Below are 18,582 nucleotides of genomic sequence, written 5' to 3'. Positions count from 1 at the left end.
TATATTAGTGATTGTAAAGGATTGTTTTTTTTTTTTGTTTTTTTTTTAATAACAAACCTATAATACTTGCCTCCACTGTGCAGCTCGTTTTGCACAGAGTGGCCTCAAACATCCTCTTCTGGGGTCCCCCGGTGGCTTTTGCGGCTCCTCCCCGCATCAGATAACCTCCTAGGAGAAGCGTTCTCCCAAGGGGGTTACCTTGCGTCCACAGACACAAATGATGGATTCGGCCCCGCCCCCCAGCGCCCACGTCATTGGCTTCTACTGCGGTCATTCAAATCCAATGGCTGCTATCAATCTATCCAATCAAGAGCTGGGACACCGTGGAGAGAGGGCCAGTGCGTCCCCGCGAGGAGATGAACGGGCTCAGGTAAAAAAAATGGGGGGGCTGGGGGGACACTAACAAATTGAAAAATAATATTCAGGTAACACTTTATAAGCACAACAAACAGTTTGTTGTTCCTTTTGAGAAAAAGGTTTTACGTAAAAAAAGCTGTCAGTAATAAATTGTTTGTCTCAGGCTCCTAACTGCTACATCTACAGGACAGCCTGTTCTGTAGAAAAACAGACTGGTTGGATCACCAGGTGAAAATTAAAGAAAGAAAGCCTAAAAAAAGTAAACTAATGCACCACATCTTATAATTGGTAAGCTGCAATATAATAAATGTTTGCTTTTGGGTTTATCACCGCTTTGAGTTCCAAATATTATCAGTTTTGTTACAAAGTGACATAGCTCTTACCTTTTTACTTTTAGATTTAGAGTCAGAATGCGATGAGTTTTATGATGCTCCCGCTAGTCCAGTTGAAGACTTGCCTTTCTTTGAAGTCTCCAGTGGCTCACTGACCAGATCCAATAGCATGAAGAAGAAGAAGTTAGTGAAGCAGGAAACCCTAAAAAACATGACAGAATTTCAGATGAGATTTGAGATACCAATTGTAAGTATTTTTTTCTGACTGGTAGTTATTTTTTTTGCCTTCACAGCCAGTGACTGTGTTCTATTTTACTTTTTACAATTGCCAAGGCTTAGTGTAGTGGCCCATCTCTGTCTCTACTCTTTGACAGTAAGATTTTGTCAGTGTATTAAGCCAAAACAGCTTTGCCAGGTAATCACTGTCACATAAAGGGGGTAGCTAGCTGGAGGCTAAAGTGCTTGTCTCTTCGCTATTACTACTGGTAGTAGTTACTGCTCCGCTATTAAAGTGAAATTTTAGTCAGCAAATTAAGTCCTGATAGATTAGTTCATTCAGGCCCCTATAGCTATGTAAAACATTAATAAGTGCCTATAGTGTTTCAAATTCAGTAATGTCTCCCCCTGATCTATGCAGCCTCAGTTGCTCTCTCTTCATGGCACTGCCAAACATCGGTGAGTCACAAGAGGCTGATCTGCTGACATCAAGATTTGGGGTGGGGGTAGGGGGGAATCAACAAGGTTGACAGACTGTGCTGAGGAAGGACAGGAGAAACACTGTGGCCAGGGAGACACAAAAATGTTAAATTTACAAGGTTAGTGTCTTATCTCCCTGATTCTCTCTCCTTTCTGCTGGCAGCTCTGTGAATTTCAGCACTGTAAAGGTAACAAGGAGGATAAAGGGATTTTTACGGTGCAAATGAACTAAGCATAGAAAATTTAAAAAAAACAAAATTTTAATTCAACCATTAAAAAACATACAATTTGTACAAAGTTCATAAAATTTCAATGTTGATAAAGTCACAGTGGTCAGGTGGAATATGAGTGTACATATGTTTTGAGAGATGATATAGTTGCATATTAGCCCGACATGTTTCGCAGTGTTGCTTTTTCAAGGGATATGCAAACTGAGGGTGATATCATCCAACACTCCTATTGATTCTAAAAAATAGAAAATTACAACATAGCATTCATTGTGGTTTACACAGGAAAACAAATATACACAATAATTGAACAGAATCTAGCGCAGTGTCTTGTCTGAAACAGCACTAATGAGGTGCTTACCCCCATAATGACCCAAAGACTGGTCAATCCCCGCATAAACCAACCAAAACCGGAACAAGCAATGAGGCCGGATGTGCAACCACAGGGGACAGAAAGGTAGAGCTATATTTGGAATACAAAATGCAGTGTGTCAAAATGGGCTATTTAATAGTATTAGAGAAATGAATAAATAACTGGATATATGGATGTCAATAGAGTGAAATATTTATTAGCTTATTGAAGTTCTGGTCAACAATCGCAAAAAGTGCGTCAAAGAGAGTTAGTTGGCTCAAGGATAGAAAGCTATTAGGCACTTACTCTATTAATTGATCAGAGCAACACCTGTAGAGTGGAAGCAGTCATCAACACCTGTTAGGTTGTAGTTACAGGGGATGGTTCAGTGATGCTAGTGAATAAAGCAGAAATAGAGTAATAAGATAATAAGAATAAAAATAAAAATAAAAAGTGAGACTTTGCTGGAGAGGAGAGATTTTGAAGGACTAGGAAGTGTAAGTAAAATGGAATATGATATACACATCAAATAGTAGTGAAGGTTTAAGTATAGATCATCCAGTAAACATAGCTGGATGGTAATGGACATATTGTCTCAAAGATTGCATATAATAGAAGCAAATCAGCAATTTAGGTGCTCTCTACACTGGAGTATAGGAGACAATTGAGTGCTGGGTAGCAAATAAGAAGTCAGAAAAGCAGGCAGCTATTTTTAGAGCAGTGTGTGGTATACTTACCAGTCACTGACACTGCTGAGAAATGAGTTCCACCCTCCGGCGCTGACAGATTGCACTGTCAGATTAGCCAGCTTAAGTGCTGTCCCCCATCGAGCTGGTGACGTCACACTTAACCACTTCAATCCCACGGACGTCATATGACATCCTGGGCTTTGAGCAGGTATATCTGAATGATGCCTGTAGTTACAGACATCATTCAGATATTGCCGGTTTCAGCCGGCGAATATCTACACCATAGGAACGATCATAGCGGCCGTTCCGCCGCTTGATCGTTCCTATGGGAGGCGAGAGGGGACGTCCCCCCCCTCCCGCCGCCCTCCGGTGCTTGCTCCGACTCACCGTTACGATCGGTGAGGCGGAGAGTAGATCCGCCGGCGCCGGATGTAGATCATAGAGATTTCTGGCGGACCAGATGGTCCCCGGAGTCTCTATGATCGTCGGAGGCCGGGCGCAATGTTATGACGTCACGCCCGGCCTCTCCATTCAAAAAAACGGCGCCGCTTCGGCTGGGAAGCGGCGATCATTTTATTTTTATTTTTTATTTCAGGCTTCCCAGCCTAGTGGTGAGATATGGGGTTTTATTGACCCCATATCTCACTGTTAAGAGCACCTGACATGTCATATTGCTATTACAAGGGATGTTTACATTCCTTGTAATAGGAATAAAAGTGATTAATTTTTTTTTTTTCAAAAAAGTGTCAAAATAAAAAAAATAAAATATAATTAACAATAAAAAAAAAAAAAATTTTTTAAAGCGCCGCTGTCCCTGTGTGCTCGCACGCAGAAGCGATCGCATACGTAAGTCCCGCCCACATATGAAAATGGTGTTCAAACCATACATGTGAGGTATCGCCGCGAACGTTGGGGCGAGAGCAATAATTTTGGCCCTAGACCTCCTCTGTAACTCAAAACATGTAACCAGTAAAAAAATTTCAAGCGTCGCCTATGGGGATTTTTAAGTACCGAACATTGGCGCCATTCCACGAGCGTGTGCAATTTTGAAGCGTGACATGTTAGGTATCTATTTACTCGGCGTAACTTCATCTTTCACAAAATGCAAAAACATTGGGCTAACTTTACTGTTTTTTTTTTTTTTTTTTTTTTTAAACACAAAACAGTTTTTTTCCCCAAAAAAACGCGTTCGAAAAATTCCTGCGCAAATACTGTGTGAGATAAAAAGTTGCAACAACCGCCATTGTATTCTCTAGGGTCTTTGCTAAAAAAACATATATAATGTTTGGGGATTCTATGTAATTTTCTAGCAAAAAAATGATGATTTTTACATGTAGGAGCAAAGTGTCAGAATTGGCCCGGTATTGAAGCGGTTAAGCAATATGGGCCTTGACACGATTATATGCCCTCTTGAGGCATGAATGACTGTAACCCCGAGAGAGCAGTCTACTATATAGATCCTTTGCAGCTACCTGAAAATCTGAATCCTTACTGCAGTTGCGTTTGAGTCCCAAATATTGGCTATAGGGGATACTCCTCAATAGCGAATCTGGATGTGAGCTGTCCGCATGGAGGATTGTATTGCCAGCGGAGGGTTTTCTGTAAAGTGACGAATCCAATTTTCCATTGACATCAATGGAGATAGTTAAATCAAGAAAGTTAATTGCGGTTTTACTGTATTCCATGGTAAATCTGAGATTGAAATCATTGATGGAGATCAATCTCAGAAAATCATTCAACTCTACCTCAGAGCCAGACCAGAAGATCAACACGTCGTCTATATACCTATACCATGAGAGGACCCTCTCCATAAGATGGGCCAGGTCATCTCTGGAAAATACATCCTTCTCCCACCCCCCCAGGTACAGGTTGGCATACGATGGGGCACACCTGGTCCCCATCGCAACCCTCTGCACCCTGGAGGTAGTGGGAGGAGTTGAACACGAAGACGTTGTGTCTTAACATATAATCAAGAAGTTCCAAAACAAATTCATTGTACTTATCAAAGGAGGGGCCTCTTTCAATCAAATGATTTCTCACTACTTCAATGCCCTTACTGTGAGAGATGGTATTATACAGACTTTCAATATCGAGTGCTACCAGCCATGTACCTGGTGGAAGTAAGGTGCCTTCAATGGTTCTTAATAAATCAATAGTGTCTTTGATATAGGAGGAAAGAGAGATAATGTGGGGATGTAAGTAACTATCCACTGAGCTGCTTGCATTTTCCGTAAGGCATGAACATCCTGATATTATGGGGCGTCCAGGGGGCTCCAAAATTGATTTATGTACCTTGGGTAAGGCATAAAAAGTGGGGATCCGTGTGTCCCTTACATTTAAATAATTCCAGGTGTTCTTGTCAATAATACCCTTGTGGTATGCTCTAAAGATGATATTGTAATATTCTGTGTTAAAGTTTTGTATTAGTGTTTTCGAGATAGGTCGATACCAGTCCCGATTGGATAGAATCTTATTACACATACTGACATATTGTGACACCTCCATAATAACCAAGTTTCCGCCCTTGTCCGCGGGCTTGATTACTAGTTTCTGATTGGATTCAAGTGATTTAATGGCTGCTTTTTGTTCAACATTCAAATTTAAAGTCTCAAAGGACCGAAAATTAGATTCTTCGATAGCCTGGGAAGTTTGTCTAACAAACACCCAGATATTGGGATTGGTGTTTAGGAGAGGGAAATCCCTAGACTTGGGTTTGAAGGACTGTGGGGGGGGAAGGACACACCAGCGACCGACACGTCCGGTGGATAAAGACATCCGGAGATGTCGTCGTCGGTGTGTCCCTCCTCCCATAGTGCAAGCAAATCCTCCATCGCTTGCTGTTCCTCCATTCAGCACTGTAAAGCCTAGTACACATGGGCCGAATGTCTGGCGACAATCGACGTTCGGCCCGTGTGTGTGGCAGCCGGTCTGACAGAAGAGTCCTAATTGAAAAAGGTCTGCCAACCAGCTCCTGAGCCTGGTATCAGATGTCAGTGTTGTAGCCATTGATAGCTGATGACTCATCCTGGCTTCCCGGCCCGCTCCTTAACCAGATATTCACTGTGTCCTGATTGGACAAAGCTTTGCCCAATCAGGGCTTAGAATGCACTGGCAAGCGAACATCCTGCCAAGCGTCCCACAATTTTGGATGTTCGCCAAACAGGCGATGTTTGGGCCAAACTTTTGCTCGGCTTGAACTGTTTACCCAACTCTACCATTAAAGTATATGTGGACCCTCACCTTGTAAAACAACCCACTCAGTTTAAAATTGAAATGAAAGGCAAAGCTTTTGTGTATAGATAATAAAAATCATTAACTCCTCCTTTTTTTTTTTTTTTTTTTCCTCCTTTTTTTATAAGTGTGCACATACCCTCTGTCCTCAGCTGCATATGGAGCGCTGAAAGCTGGGGCAGAAGAAATGGCAGAATGCTGATATTCCCAGTGAGTGCTTGAAGGGGGGGGGGGGGGGGGTGATCATTGGAGGAGAGCAGGCTGAGTTTTCAGCACAGCTAGGGAACTAACCACGATGTGCTGTCATGCGTAGTGTGGACAGTTTTTAATAGGAGAACAGAAGGGCTGTCAGGAAACACCAGGTATATCACACAAAGGAAGCAATACAAAGAGAACTGGATACTTTTTCATACGAGTACATAGTACAGCAAGCACATATCAGGAATATGAAATGTTGGGTTTACATATTCTTTAATGTTAAATGTATGTCATTGCACTCTCTGCATTTTATTTACCTATAGGTAGTATTGGCATTGTGCAGCCTGTCTGAAGATGCAGAGAAGGCTGTTCTGCAGATGGAGATTCTAGGTTTGGGCACAGAACTCAGTATTCGAACATTTGATATGTCAGCAAATGCATTTCTGAGGGAGATCTCCTTGACATGTCCTCAATACACAGGTATACTTTTGTTTTCCTAAAGCAGAGCTCCAGGCAGACAGCTAAAGACACAGTTGATCTATGGTTGGGTAAATTGTTTATAAAGCTGTGGCACAGTGCAGATGATGATCCTAGTTTAGCTTTTTTTTAGCTTCCCATGTCCTCTTCACTTATTGCCTACCTGCCATACTCAGACTCCAGTAGACAGGCAAGTGACACAGACAGGTTTGAAGCTAAATCCAGGAATAGTAAAGCTATCTTTCTGGCTATACAGAATTTTAAATACTGCCAGATAAAGTAGTTAAAGGATAAGTTCACCTTTTTGACAAAAACATAATAAATGCACATTTTTTTAAGGTGCATTCATAAGATGTTACACCCTAAATATGAGTGTAACATGTTATGAAAGGTGAACTTATCCTTTTAATGTATTTTGACTGAGTGGCTGCCTGGAGTCCACTTTAATTTGATACATTTTGTGTTTAAAAGCTGAAAAATGTAATTTTCCTGTCTTTCTTTGCATTTTCTTTTAAAGATGATGAAGAAAAGCCAGTTCACCTTATCACAACACTGGATAATACCACCGACGATCTGTTACTAATGGAATACATAAAGGTTAAGACTTGTGTTAAAATAAGATAAGCTAAAACTTTAAGGGCCCATTCACACTTCTGCATTTCTGTGTGATTCGATAACGTGGATTGTGTAATCTGTTTATGTGCAAAGGGGGCTTTTCAAAATGAAAAGAACTGTGATGCTCAATGCATTGAATCACTAAAGTGTATTTTGGCCCGAAATGTGTAACATTTGTTCGATCGTTCAGAAGTTTTGTCAATGTTTTATCATTATGCAGGCAGACATAAATGGACCAGAATTCAAGACTACTTATAGCAGCATTGAACAATTGGTAAAGGTAAGTTTATTGTCTAGATGTATTAAGTCATATAAAACCTCATATGTTAAACAAGATGATTGTAAAGTGAAATTCCAACCTAAAGTAAACCTTTAGTAAAAAAAATATATATGATCAGCTCCATATTTACATATACAGAAATTTGCAGTTTTGAAAATCCCAGACTATTTCCTTCTGATATAGGTCTTGCCTGTATTGGCAGAACCTCTGAAAAGTTTCTCCCTTCAACAGAATTAAAGTAAAATATGATATATCTGCCTGTACATAGTTTGCTTCCGTGCTAAGGTGCTACATACTATTTATTCAATCACGGACACTTTTGAAAAAGCAGAAAGCATTCCAGAACTTCAAAGACAAATATTGCAGATACAATAGTGGCAGTTTTAAGGCTGCATTCACAACTGAGCTTATTCGTTTTTAGGCGTTTCTTGGGCCTTTTTTTTTTTTTTTTGCATCTTTCTTACAAGCGTTTTGTACAGCTTCAGGCGTTTTTGTTTAGGTAATTTAAAGCAGGGGGGGGGGGTGGAGAGATGCTATCTGAGCGTTTTTTACAAGTGTTTTCGATCGTTTTATGAGCGTTTTTCTGCTCAAGTCAGGCATTTCTATTGAAGTCTAAAAACATTTGTAATCTGCCAAAAAAGAAGCTCATGTACTTTTTTGAGCTTCAGGCATTTTGCTTCAGACGACAAAACGGTCATATATGAACAGGTGCTATTGAAATTAATGGAATTTTGCTTGTTGGGCGTTTTTGGAACTTTTGAGTTGAGTGTTTTACAAGCTGAAAACGCTCAGGTGTGAATGGGGCCTAAAACTCTGTATATAAGTCTTTTTCAGGACACAAATTCACAACTGAATATTTCAAAGAATTTAGTTAGAAGGGGTAACTGGAGAGAAATACTTTGCTCTGTCAGTCGATTTGAAATTATATTATATATGCTAGTTTTGGATTCTAAACTCTCTCTAGTGTTGCAAGTATGCATCCTTTATCTGTATAATTGTTTAGTGTATGTCTTTGAAACTACAACCAGCTAGTTACTGATAGAGTGGCAGATTTATGATACTTTCTACATGTCTCTGACTTTGCACCTTCCTTAAGTATTCGCCCGCTAGCGGTGCGGTTTTAACCCCCGCTGGTGGCCGAAAAAGGGTTAAAACCACTCGCATAGCGCGGCTATAGCCGCGGTATTGCTGCGGTATAGCCGCGCTGCCCCATTAATTTCAATGGGCAGGAGCGGTTTAGGAGCGGTGAATACAAAGATGCGGCTTGCAGGAGTTTTTTTCTTCTCCTGCCAGCGCACCGCTTCAGTGTGAAAGCCCTGCCAGCGCACCGCTTCAGTGTGAAAGCCCTCGGGCTTTCACGCTGAACAAACAGCAGCGGCTGTTTTGGGTCGGTTTGCAGGCGGTATTTTTAGCGCAATAACGCCTGCAAAATGCCGCCTGTGAAAGGGGTCTTAGTAACAGCAAACGGCTACCTTTGTTGTTATGTTTCAGATATTAGGCATTGTGTCCTGCAAAGCCTTGCTGTGGTAGGCATTCACTTATTAGAATAATATAACAAGATAACAGTGCCACAGGTGGATGTGTCTATATAATAATCTAATGGACTGCAGCTGTTCTAATTATTGATGGTATCAATAAACAATTTGGAGATAGATTAATGCAAGTCCTCACACCATGCTCAATAATCAGTGCTATTCTATCAATATATCTACAAATAAATCTAAATAGGTCAAAATATCTAATACTACTAATACCTAGTCTCCCTATTGTGCAAATATGCAAATAAAGTGCAAAAATAGTGCAAACAAATTTTGTGCAAAATCACAAATAAAGTGCAAAAATATAAGCACATTAGTGCAAAACTAATGTAACTGTGACTTGTAACTGTAGAAAACAATTACTTGATAAATTACTGTGAAAAAAAAACCCAAACACTTTATAGAACACGCATTTCTGTTTTCATCTCAAATAGGTGAACTTTTCATCCTTGGATGTTCATCTCCACACTGAAGCTCTGCTGAATACAATGAGCTTTCTCACAAACCTGTTGCCACAATCTGAAAACAAAGAAGTAGAACAACTGGCTCAAGATACCGAGGAAGATAAAAAGGAGGATCAGAAAAAGAAAATTTGTAAGATATCTATACAAAGTGTGCTTTATGCCGCGGACACATGATCGGACTTTCTGGCATACTTGGTCCGGCACACTTTCTGACGGACTTTGTCCGCCAGGTGCGCTGGACTTTAAAACGGACGGACTTGCCCACACACGACCGGACTTTCCGGCGGGCTAAATCCGCCCGTCTTTCCGACGGACTTTCGCCGGAGTTACGGCGGACTTTCAGAATGAACGGACTTGCCCACACATGGACAAGTCCGTTCATTTTGAACATGACTCAGGTGCGACGGGACTAGAAAAGGAAGTCAATCTTGCCGCTTTTATCTGCGAGATTGACACCTTGCGAGCCCCGTCGCGGGTCATACCAGGCCCTTAGGTCTGGTATGGGTTATAAAGGGAACCCCCCTACGCCGAAAAAAACGGCGTGGGGTCCCCCCTAAAATCCATACCAGACCCCGATCCGAGCATGCAGCCCGGCCGGTCAGGAAGGGGGGTGGGGACGAGCGAGCGCCCCCCCCCCCCCCCCTGAACCGTACCAGGCCACATGCCCTCAACATGGGGGGTGGGTGCTTTGGGGGAGGGGGCGCCCTGCGGGGCCCCCCCCAAAGCACCTTGTCCCCATGTTGATGAGGACAAGGGCCTCTTCCCGACAACCCTGGCCGTTGGTTGTCGAGGTCTGCGGGCGGAGGGCTTATCAGAATCAGGGAGCCCCCTATAATAAGAGGGCCCCCAGATGCCGGCCCCCCACCCTATGTAAATGAGTATGGGGTACATGGTACCCCTACCCATTCACCTAGGGAAAAATAATAAAACTAATAAAACACACTACACAGGTTTTTTAAATAATTTATTAAACGGCTCCGGGGGGGGGGGGTCTTCCTCCGGCTTCGGGGGTCTTCTTCCGGGTTCGGGGGTCTTCTTCCGGCTTCGGGGTTCCCTCCGGTTCCTCTTCTCCCGGCGTCCGGTTGGTTCTTCTCCGCTCTCTCCGCCTTCTTCTCCCGGTGTTCCAGTTCTTCGGCTGGCTCCTCCGCTGTCTTCAGGCCGCTCTTTTGCCAGCGGAGGTCCGGACTTCTGGGCTTCTTGTCTTCTCCCCTCTTCTCTTCTCCAGATGTTGACACGACGCTCTCTCCGGCTGGACTGCTCTCTGAGTGCTCCGCTGTGACTTATATAGGCGGAGACCCCGCCCCCTTATGATGTCACAGTCCCTGGGCATGCTGGGACTGTGACGTTTTAGGGGGCGTGGTCACCGGGTGACGCAGAAAGGTGGCTTGAGCCGTCTTTTCTTCTGTTCCTCTTACGATAGATCACTCTAAGTGTAAATGTTTAAGAAGAGGGAAAAGGGATTGGGGTTTACACATGGTGTTTACACAGGGGGGTACAGTATTTATTGTGATGTGTTTTCTGACCTGTAAAATTAATTTTCCATCTGACAGTAGTCATCTCCCTTATTCTGTATATACAGAATGGTGTCATTTCAGTATGAAAACATCTGGATGGGGTAACTGTAATCTATTAACACCTTTTAGTGAGTCTTTAAAGTGTTTGTTCCCTTACAGCATGCATAACAGCACAGTGCTTGTGCTGTGTCATTTGGCCTCCTGTATCATCTAAAATACCTGGCTGATCCTGCCTGGTTCTGCTCTCCCCTCTTTAAACTGACCACGGTTTTTCATGGCTGCTGAGGCCTGACACCGTGGTCAGTTTACGTGCCTCCGTCATCCGCAGCTCTCCTCTGTCTTCTCTGTCCCCCCTCTCTGCCTATCAGTTGTGTCAGTGCCCGCCCCTCCCCTGCAGAAATAACTGTTATTTTCAGGCACTCACCTGTCTTCCTGAATGCTATGCGCCCAGTGTATCTGTTTTATTTAAAAAAATGCAGTTCTATACTGTATTTCCGAGCACTGCTTGGTGCTCACGTGACTGGCTGCCTTTCTTCTCCTCCTGACTGCGGGGGATTCTTGGCCCTTCCCACTGTAGCTGCTTTCTTGCCAGATTGGGTGAGAAAGCAGCTGCCGGTCACATGAGCGGTGCTAGGAAATACAGTATAGAATGGCATTTTTTAAATGAAACAGGTACACTGGGCACATAGCATTAAGAAAGACAGATGACTGCCTGAAATTTACACAGTGGGGTTACAACCACTTTAAGAAAGATGTGTATTTTTACAGTATAAAGATATACATATTCCTCAATTTTTTACAGTGGTGTGTGTCTCCGGTCACAGCTACATGTCTTTCACCCTTAGGTTTCTTCAGGTAAATATTTATTGCATATTATGGGGAATACATTTCTTTGTTGCAGCCATGGAAGTTGAGTGAGTGTTTTCTTGAGATACAGTGCCTTGCAAACGTGTTCAACCCCCTTGGCATTTTTCGTGTTTTGTTGCCTCACAACCTGGAATTAACATGGATTGTTTGAGGATTTGCATCATTTAATTTACAGAACATGCCCACAACTTTGAAGATGTTTTTTTTTTATTGTGAAGCAAACAACAAATAGGACAAAATAACAGAAAAAGTTAATGTGCATAACTATTCACCCCCCTAAAGTCAATACATTGTAGAGCCACCTTTTGCGGCTATCACAGCTCCAAGTTGCTTTGGATAAGTCTCTATGAGCTTGCCACATCTTACCACTGGGATTTTTACCCATTTCTCCTTGCAAAACTGCTTCAGCTCCTTCAAGTTGGATGGTTTGCGCTTGTGAACAGAAACCTTTAAGTCTGACCACAGATTTTCTATTGGATTGAGGTCTGGGCTTTGACTAGGCCATTGCAACACATTTACATGTTTCCCCTTAAACCACTCAAGTGTTGCTTTAGCAGTGTGTTTGGGGTCATTGTCCTGCTGGAAGGTGAGCCTCCGTCCTAGCCTCAAATCACACACGGAGTAGTACAGGTTTTGCTCAAGAATAGCCCTGTATTTAGCACCATCCATCTTTCCCACAACTCTGACCAGTTTCCCAGTCCTGACTGCTGAAAAACATCCCTGCAGCATGATGCTGTCACCACCATGTTTCACTGTGGGGATGGTGTTCTTTGGGTGATGTGATGTGTTGGGTTTGCACCAGACATAGCGTTTTCTTTGATGGCCAAAGAGTTAAATTTTAGTCTCATCAGACCAGAGCCCCTTCCTCCATACATTTTGGGAGTCTCCCACATGCCTTTTCGCAAATTCAAAACGTGCCATTTTGTTTTTTGCTGAAATTAATGGCTTTCTTCTGGCCACTCTGCCATAAAGCCCAACTTTATGGAGCATTAGGCTTATTGTCGTCCTATGTACAGATACTCAAGTCTCTGCTGTGGAACTCTGCAGCTCCTCCATGATTACCTTAGGTCTCTGTGCTGCCTCTCTGATTAATGCCCTCCTTGCCCGGTCCGTGATTTTTGGTGTGCGGCCGTCTCTTGGCAGGTTTGCTGTTGTGCCATGTTCTTTCCATTTGGTTATGATAGACTTGATGGTGCTCCTAGGGATCATCAAAGATTTGGATATTTTTTTTATAACATAACCCTGACTTGTACTTCTCAACACCATTGTCCCTTACTTGTTTGGAGAGTTCCTTGGTCTTCATGGCAGTGTTTGGTTAGTGGTGCCTCTTGCTTAGGTGTTGCAGCCTCTGGGGCCTTTCAAAAAGGTGTGTATATGTAATGACAAATCATGCGACACTTAGATTGCACACAGGTGGACATCATTTCACTAATTATGTGACTTCTGAAGGTAATTGGTTGCACTCAGTGTTAATTTTGTCGACTAAATTAATACTATTTTAGTCGACTAAAATACGGCTAAAACTAAAACAACTGAGATGACTAAACTACGACTAAAACTAAAATGGCATTTTAGTCAAAAGACTAAAATGGGGCTAAAACTAAAATGCCATTTTAGTCAAAAGACTAAGACTAAAACTAAATTTGAAATTTGACTTCAAAATTAACACTGGTCTGTAGTGCATGTTCATACCTCAATACCATAAATAACATTAGGTTTTTCACTCCAGCAGTATATAACGAGTTCGGAAATTGCAGAGAAATGTTTAACTAATGCATCACAATTTAATTACACCCATTAGATTTTAGATGACTAAAATTAGTTTTAGTTGACTAAAACATAGGACATTTTAGTCGACTAAAATGTATTGGAGATTTTGTCGACTAAAATGTATTGGAGATTTTGTCGACTAAAATGTATTGGAGATTTAGTCGACTAAATACGACTAAAACTAAAACAATTGAAGACTAAAATGGGACTAAAACTAAATCAAAATTAACACTGGTTGCACCAGAGCTTTTTATAGGCTTCATAACAAAGGGGTGAATACATATGCACATGCAATTATCAGTTTTTTATTTCTGAAAAATTGTTTTATGTATATATTTTTCTAATTTTACTTCACCAACTTAGACTATTGTGTTCTGATCCATCACATATAATTCAGATTAAAAAAACATTGAACTAAAGGCTGTAATGTAACAAAATGGGTAAAAAGCCAAGGGGGGTGAATACTTTTAGCAAGGCACTGTATAACAGAAAAGCGTGTGATTTAGGGCTCTTTCTCACGGGGCGGATCAGTGATGATCCGCCCCGTGAACACCCGCTTGCTCAGCGGGGATCGCTCCGCCGATCCCCGCTGAACAGGAAGATGACAGGTCCATCGCTGCACGCTGTGCAGCTACGGACCTGTCAGAGCGCCGCTCTCCCCTATGGGGGGATCGGATGATGACGGACCGTAGTGTCCGTCGTCACCCGATCCGATCCGAAAACGGATGGAAAAGTAGGTTTTTCCTCCGTTACACTTTTCGGATCGGAGCGGGGTCGGATGTCAGCGGACATGTCACCGCTGACATCCGACGCTCCATAGGGATGAATGTATGTCCGTTTTTCATCCGAAAACGGAAGGATGAAAAACGGACATACGGATCCCTCGTGTGAAAGAGGCCTAACCTTGCTAGTAGCTATACAGATCTGAAATTTCAGTTTCAGGTGAAAGTTAGGTCTTAAAAGGCACCTGCCTTGTATTGCTGTGTATGTTTCATATATTATCTAATTTATGCTTTATCTTTTTCCAGCACTGAAGAAGTCAAAATATGATGAGGTTATTAATCTTTACGTATATGCTGAGTTGTCTTGCCTTCGGGTTTTTATCCGTGAGCAGAAGTGTCAAATTTCAGAAATAAGCATTGAAGGTAACATTTCACATTTGGTTTAGTGAACTTTCATTAATTTAGTGCTATTTCTGAGCTTTCATTTAAAACAGTTGTGAAACTGCCATCAGGGTGTATAAGCTAGCTGCATATATATATATATATATATATACGCACTCTACCTTGTTGGTAAACCATTTTTAAATATATACTTTAAAGATAAGTTGACCTTTCATAACATTTTACCTATTCAAGTTGTAACATGTTACTGTGGCACCAGTCCCCTCAACCCCCCCCCCCCCCCCCCCCCAATCCCCTGTTGTGACAGCGAGTGGGTAATCATCCCCCCCGCTCGCTGTCACAATTTAAAAAAAAAATAACAGCCAGGCAGACAAAAGCCGTGCCATTCATTTCCAGAGTTTTGTGAATGTTAAAACTACAAGTACAGACAGCCTTTGCAGCTGTCGGCTTGTAGTCATCAATGAACTACCAGGGCACTGTTGAGCACTCTGGTAGTTCATTAAGTCTTCCTGTCAGTGTGAAACTGCCTGCCCATACGATGTATGGGCAGACAGCTTATACTGACAATTTGTAGGAGTCCTGCATGGCACCCACGATCAGCAATGCTTTTCCAGGCTCCTACAAAACAAAAATTAAAATTTAAACTTTTTTTTACCTGCAAAAAAATGTGCATTTATTTTTTATAGTAAACTTATCCTTTAAATTAGGTCTTCCAGTTCTGCAGAAAAAATATTTTAATTGACAAATATTTGAAAGGGCTCATAGTCTTTGTACATTCTAACAAATGACACATTAAAATTGGTGGTGCATTCATTTTCATGACCTGCAAAACTGCGGATTTGTCAAATGGAAAAAGTAAGTACACTCTAACATTTACCGCCACTTTAAATCCATGAAATTGGAATCTGGTGTACCAGATTACATTCCAATAATTAGAACTTCTAGGAAGTGTGCAGGTGGAATCTGTCTTATTTAAACCTCGGACTTCTAGATTCTGGTGTTTGTTTTTGCTGCTGTCATGGGTGGTGCCAAGATCAAATAGGCCCTCAGAGAGAAAATTATGTATGCCTGTGAGCCTTGCAGGGGAATTAAAAAGATTACCAAATGATTTGAAGTCAGTTATTTCACGGTAAGGAAAATAAGCTACAAGTGGCATAGATTTCAAACAACTGTTAACTTGTCCAGGATAGGACATCCCAGCATATTCAAGAGCTGACCATTTGATGCTAAATTAAATCTCTAAAAACCTGTGGGGTGTTTAGGTAACTCTTGCAACAGTCGGGGTCAACACGAATCTACATTCAAACAGAGATTGCACCACTTCAACCAAAGGTATGTTAAAAAAAAGCCTTTGCTGCCTAAAAGAACACTGAAGCAAGGTTACAGCTTGCCATTGAACATACAGTGCCTTAAAGTATTCATACCCCTTGAAATTTTCCACATTTTGTCATGTTGCAACCAAAAACGTAAATGTATTTTATGGGGATTTTATGTGATAGACTAACACAAAGTGGCACATAATTGTGGAAGGAATATTATAAATGGGTTTAGTTTTTTTTTTTTTACAAATATCTGAAAAGTGTGGCGTGCATTTGTATTCAGCCCCCTTTACTCTGCTACCCCTAACTAAAATCTAGTGGAACCAATTGCCTTCAGAAGTGACCTAATTAGTAAATAGAGTCCACCTGTGTGTAATTTAATCTCTGCATAAATACAGCTGTTCTGTGAAGCCCTCAGAGGTTTGTTATAGAACCTTAGTGAACAAACAGCATCATGAAGGCCACAAAACACACCAGCCAGGTCAGGGAATACTATGTGGAGAAGTTCAAAGCTTGGAATATTTTTTTATAACCTAAGCCTGCTTTAAACATCTCATGGTGCACTGTTCAGTCCATCATCCAAAAATGGAAAGAGTATGGCACAACTGCAAACCTACCAAGACATGGCCTTCCACCTAAACTGACAGGCCGGGCAAGGAGAGCATTAATCAGAGAAGCAGCTATGAGGCCCATTGAACTGCAGAGAAGCACAGCTCAGGTGGGGGAATCTGTCCACAGGACAACTATTAGTCATGCTCTCCACAGATCTGACCTTTATGGAAGGGTGGCGAGAAGAAAGGCATTGTTGAAAGAAATCCATTAGAAGTCCTGTTTGCAGTTTTTGGGAAGCCATGTGGGGGACACTGCAAACATGTGGTAGAAGGTGCTCTGGTCAGATGAGACCAAAATGTAACTTTTTGGCCTAAAATGAATACCCTATGTGTGACGAAAAATTAACACTGCACATCACCCTGAACACACCATAAAACATGGTGTTGGCAGCATCATGTTGTGGGGATGCTTTTCTTCAGCAGGGACAGGGAAGCTGGTCAGAATTGATGGGAAGATGGATGGAGCCAAATGCAGGGAAATCTTAGAAGAAAACCTTAGTCTGCAAAAGACTTGAGGCTGGGGCAGAGATTCACCTTCCAGCAGGACAACGACCCTAAACATACAGCCAGCGCTACAATGAAATGGTTTAGATCAAAGCATATTAATGTGTTAGAATGACCCAGTCAAATTCCAGACCTAAATCCAATTGAGAATTTGTGGCAAGACTTGAAAATTGCTGTTCAGACGCTCTCCATCCGATCTGACAGAGCTTGAGCTATTTTGCAAAGAAGAATGTGCAAAAATTCACTCTAGATGTGCAAAGCTGGTAGAGACATCTTCAAAAAGACTTGCAGCTGTAATTGCAGCGAAAGGTGATTCTACAAAGTATTGACTCAGGGGGGCTGAATACAAATGCACGCCACACTTTTCACATATTTATTTGAAAAAAAAATTAAAAACCATTTATCATTTTCTTTACACTTCACAATTATATGCCACTTTGTGTTGGTCTAATACATAAAATACATTTACTTTTTTGACAAAATGTGGAAAATGTTAAGGGGTATGAATACTTTTTAAAGACACTGTACAGTATAATCAAAAATCATGCCTTCTGAAGGAATGGAATGAAGACTAATTAACCAAAGATAGTTGTTTGATAATTGTAACAGTACACACGTTTGCTGAAAACAGAAAACAGTATTTGAGTAGGACAACCTCATAACAATTATAAAGCATGGTGGTGGAAATGTTATGACTTGGTGATGCTTTACTGCTTCAGGATCTGGGAAGCTTATCAAGTGAATTATACTTTCTTAATCATATGAAAGTGTGCTTAATGAGAATGTGAAGCCATTCGTCCAATAGTTAGTTGTACCATAAATTAGTCTTTCAAAATAACTATCTGAAGCACACTAGCAAATCCACCATGGGATGGCTCAAAAAGGAAAAAATAGAGGGTGATGGACTGCCTTTGTCGAAGCTCTGATTTGATTTCTTTGGAAATTGTGTGCATAGGTTTTGAAATGGGCAGTTCATGCAAGGAAACCCACAAACAACTTGCAACTGAAGGAAATTTGCATGTCAGTGTCAGAGGCTGGTGGCCACAAAATGCTTACAAGAAATTTCTGCTAAAGGGAGCAACACCAGTGTTTGTTGCATAGGATATACTTCACACTCTATTGATAAGTTTGTTGAGTAAATGTTAAAAAGGACAATTTCTTTATCGTACATCATGGGACACAGAGCCGTAACTAATTACTTAATGGGTTATAGGCCACCTTCAGGTGATGGACACTGGTATACCCAATCCAGGAAGTTCACTCCCTATATAACCCTTCCAGGAGCACATCAGTTTTTTCGCCAGTGTCTAAAGGTGCTGGTCATGAGTGAAGATGTGCTCTGAGGAGCTCCAGGAGGGATCCATGCTGGATTTAAATAGCTTCCATAGGCCAGAGCCATTCAAAGTGCTATTGAGGC

At 41.6% G+C, this 18,582-nt stretch overlaps 1 protein-coding gene across 2 annotated transcripts in view; it reads left to right on the top strand.

Annotated features, from left to right (window-relative positions):
- The window catches only part of VPS13A (vacuolar protein sorting 13 homolog A), a 370,607-nt gene that overhangs the window by 169,672 nt on the left and 182,353 nt on the right, over window positions 1-18,582 (top strand). For both annotated transcript variants that reach the window (XM_073633920.1, XM_073633912.1), the window contains exons 25-30: window positions 755-936; window positions 6,406-6,562; window positions 7,077-7,156; window positions 7,395-7,454; window positions 9,427-9,586; window positions 14,636-14,752. In XM_073633920.1, coding sequence (XP_073490021.1) covers window positions 755-936; window positions 6,406-6,562; window positions 7,077-7,156; window positions 7,395-7,454; window positions 9,427-9,586; window positions 14,636-14,752 — 756 coding nt within the window. The remainder of the gene's footprint in view (window positions 1-754; window positions 937-6,405; window positions 6,563-7,076; window positions 7,157-7,394; window positions 7,455-9,426; window positions 9,587-14,635; window positions 14,753-18,582) is intronic.

The sequence above is a fragment of the Aquarana catesbeiana genome, linkage group LG01 (assembly GCF_042186555.1).
Source record: "Aquarana catesbeiana isolate 2022-GZ linkage group LG01, ASM4218655v1, whole genome shotgun sequence".
NCBI lineage: Eukaryota > Metazoa > Chordata > Amphibia > Anura > Ranidae > Aquarana > Aquarana catesbeiana.
The sequence above is the reverse complement of the archived record's forward strand: the minus strand, read 5'-3'. Positions and strand labels throughout refer to the sequence as shown.